Source organism: Frankliniella occidentalis, unplaced genomic scaffold (genome assembly GCF_000697945.3).
Source record: "Frankliniella occidentalis isolate FOCC.00 unplaced genomic scaffold, Focc_3.1 Scaffold2560, whole genome shotgun sequence".
In the NCBI taxonomy this organism is placed as follows: Eukaryota; Metazoa; Arthropoda; class Insecta; order Thysanoptera; family Thripidae; genus Frankliniella; species Frankliniella occidentalis.
In genome coordinates this window covers 1-2,047 of record NW_026269641.1, presented here as the reverse complement: position 1 = coordinate 2,047, position 2,047 = coordinate 1, and the positions used below count along the sequence as shown (strand labels likewise).

The 2,047-nt window shown below is 49.9% G+C and overlaps 1 protein-coding gene across 1 annotated transcript; it reads left to right on the top strand.

Annotated features, from left to right (window-relative positions):
* Positions 1 to 6: 6 nt before the first annotated feature.
* LOC127751973 (zinc finger protein 681-like) lies at positions 7 to 2,041 on the top strand (the record flags this gene model as incomplete). The annotated part of the gene is made up of 2 exons (XM_052276330.1): positions 7 to 1,180; positions 1,344 to 2,041. A coding segment is annotated over exon 2 (552 nt), but the record flags the coding sequence as incomplete, so codon positions are not given.
* Positions 2,042 to 2,047: the final 6 nt, after the last annotated feature.

The window sequence follows — 2,047 nt, the reverse complement described above, 5'->3', positions numbered from 1 at the left end:
AAACCATTTGTATTTCTATTTAACGTTATCTCTTTTGAAATGGTTTATATTTTTGTAAAGCCAGATTAGGCATTTTTTAAACAATAATTGTTATTAAGACACTTTTGTAAGTTTATTGTTGTATTACGAATAAAAGCATAGGTCTACATATTTCATCAACCCGTCGACACATTCATTTCGTTCCTTGCTTGTGCTTGCCGGTTGTGTGGCGGTCCATGGACCATGGCGACGCACACGCTCGTGTCTGACGCGGTGCTCTTGTTCCAGGTGCCGATCCCAGCTCCCCGCCCAGCAGCGCGGCGTCCCTCGGGGAGGATCCTGCGGAGGTGTCCGTCGACGAGGGCCGCGAGCTCGACGAGCTCAAACGGGAGCACGGTGGTCAGCTGGGACTGCAGGTGCAGGTGCTTCTCGCTGCAGGACGAGCAATGTCCAGTGGAGGACGTGGCGAGGGGAGGCCAAGGCGACGGCGAGCTGCAGCCCGAGCAGCGCGATGAAGAAGTGGCGTCTTCCCGCGGCGGCGAAACCAGGCAGGGTGATTCCACCGTTGACGTTCAGCAGCCGGTGCAGAACAAGCAGCTGGACGACCAGGAGCCCTCGCGGGTGTTGCGGAGGAAGCGGGTCGGCAAGAAGTACACCGGAAGCGGGAGTGGAAGTAAAAGCAATCGCTGTGGCGCTCTGCAGGCGAACTCGAGCAAGCGCACCGGCAGGGCCTTCGAATGCAAAGTCTGCGAGAAGAATTTTGCACACGCGGCTTCTCTTAAGCGACATATAATGTACCACAATGGTTATGCGTTTTACTGAGAAAGGTCATCTTGTCAATCACATGAGGACACACACTGGTGAAAAGCCTTTCAAGTGTGACGTGTGTAAAGTAAGTTTTACTACAAAAGGCCATCTTGTCGATCACATAAGGACACACACAGGTGAAAAGCCATACAAGTGTGCCACTTGTAAAATGCGTTTTACTCAGAAATGCACCCTTGTCAATCACATGAGGAGACACACTGGTGAAAAGCCTTACACGTGTGATGTGTGTAACAAGGCATTTAATCGAAAGACAAGCCTCAATAGACACAAAACAATTTGTATTTCTATTTAACGTTATCTGTTTTGAATTCATTTATATTTGTAAAGCCAGTTTAGGCATTTTTTAAACAAAAATTGTTATTAAGACATTTTTGTAAGTTCATTGTGGTATTATATTACGAATAAAAGCATACGTCTACAGATTTCATCAACCCGTCGATAGTTGATAGTTTCATTGTTTCTTGCTCGTGCATGCCGGTTGGTTGGTGTTTCTTCGATCACACACGCTCGTGTCTGACTCGGTGCTCTTGTTCCAGGTGCCGGTCCCAGCTCCTCGCCCAGCAGCGGGGCGTCCCGCAGGGAGAATCCTGCCGAGATATCCGTCGACGAGGGCGACGAGTTCGACGAGCTCAAACGGGAGCACGTTGACCAGCTGGGGCTGCTGGTGACGTCGTGCTTCTCGATGCTGGACAAGCAATGCCCAGTAAAGGACGCGGCGAGGGGAGGCCCCGGGGACGGCGAGATACAGCCCGACCAGCGCGATGAAGGAGTTGCGTTTTCCTTCGACGACGCAAACAGGCAGGGTGATTCTACCGTTGATGCTCAGCCGAAGCAGAACATCCAGCTGGACGCCCAGAAGCCCTCGCTGGTGTTACGGAAGAAGCAGCTCGTCAGGAAGTACACCGGAAGCGGGAGTAGAAGTAAAAGCAATCGTAGTGCCGCTGTGCAGGCGAATTCGAGCAAGCGCACCGGCAGGTCCTTCCAATGCGAAGTCTGCAAGAAGAATTTTGGACGCGCGTTTTCTCTTAAGCGACATATTATGTACCACAATGGTGAAAAACCATTTAGCTGTGACCTCTGTCCCTCGCGTTTTACTGAGAAAATTCATCTTGTCAATCACATGAGAATACACACCGGTGAAAAGCCGTACAAATGTGACTTATGTAAAACGAGTTTTAATAAGAAATTCTATCTTGACGTTCACATGAGGAGGCACACTGGTGAAAAGCCATATACGTGT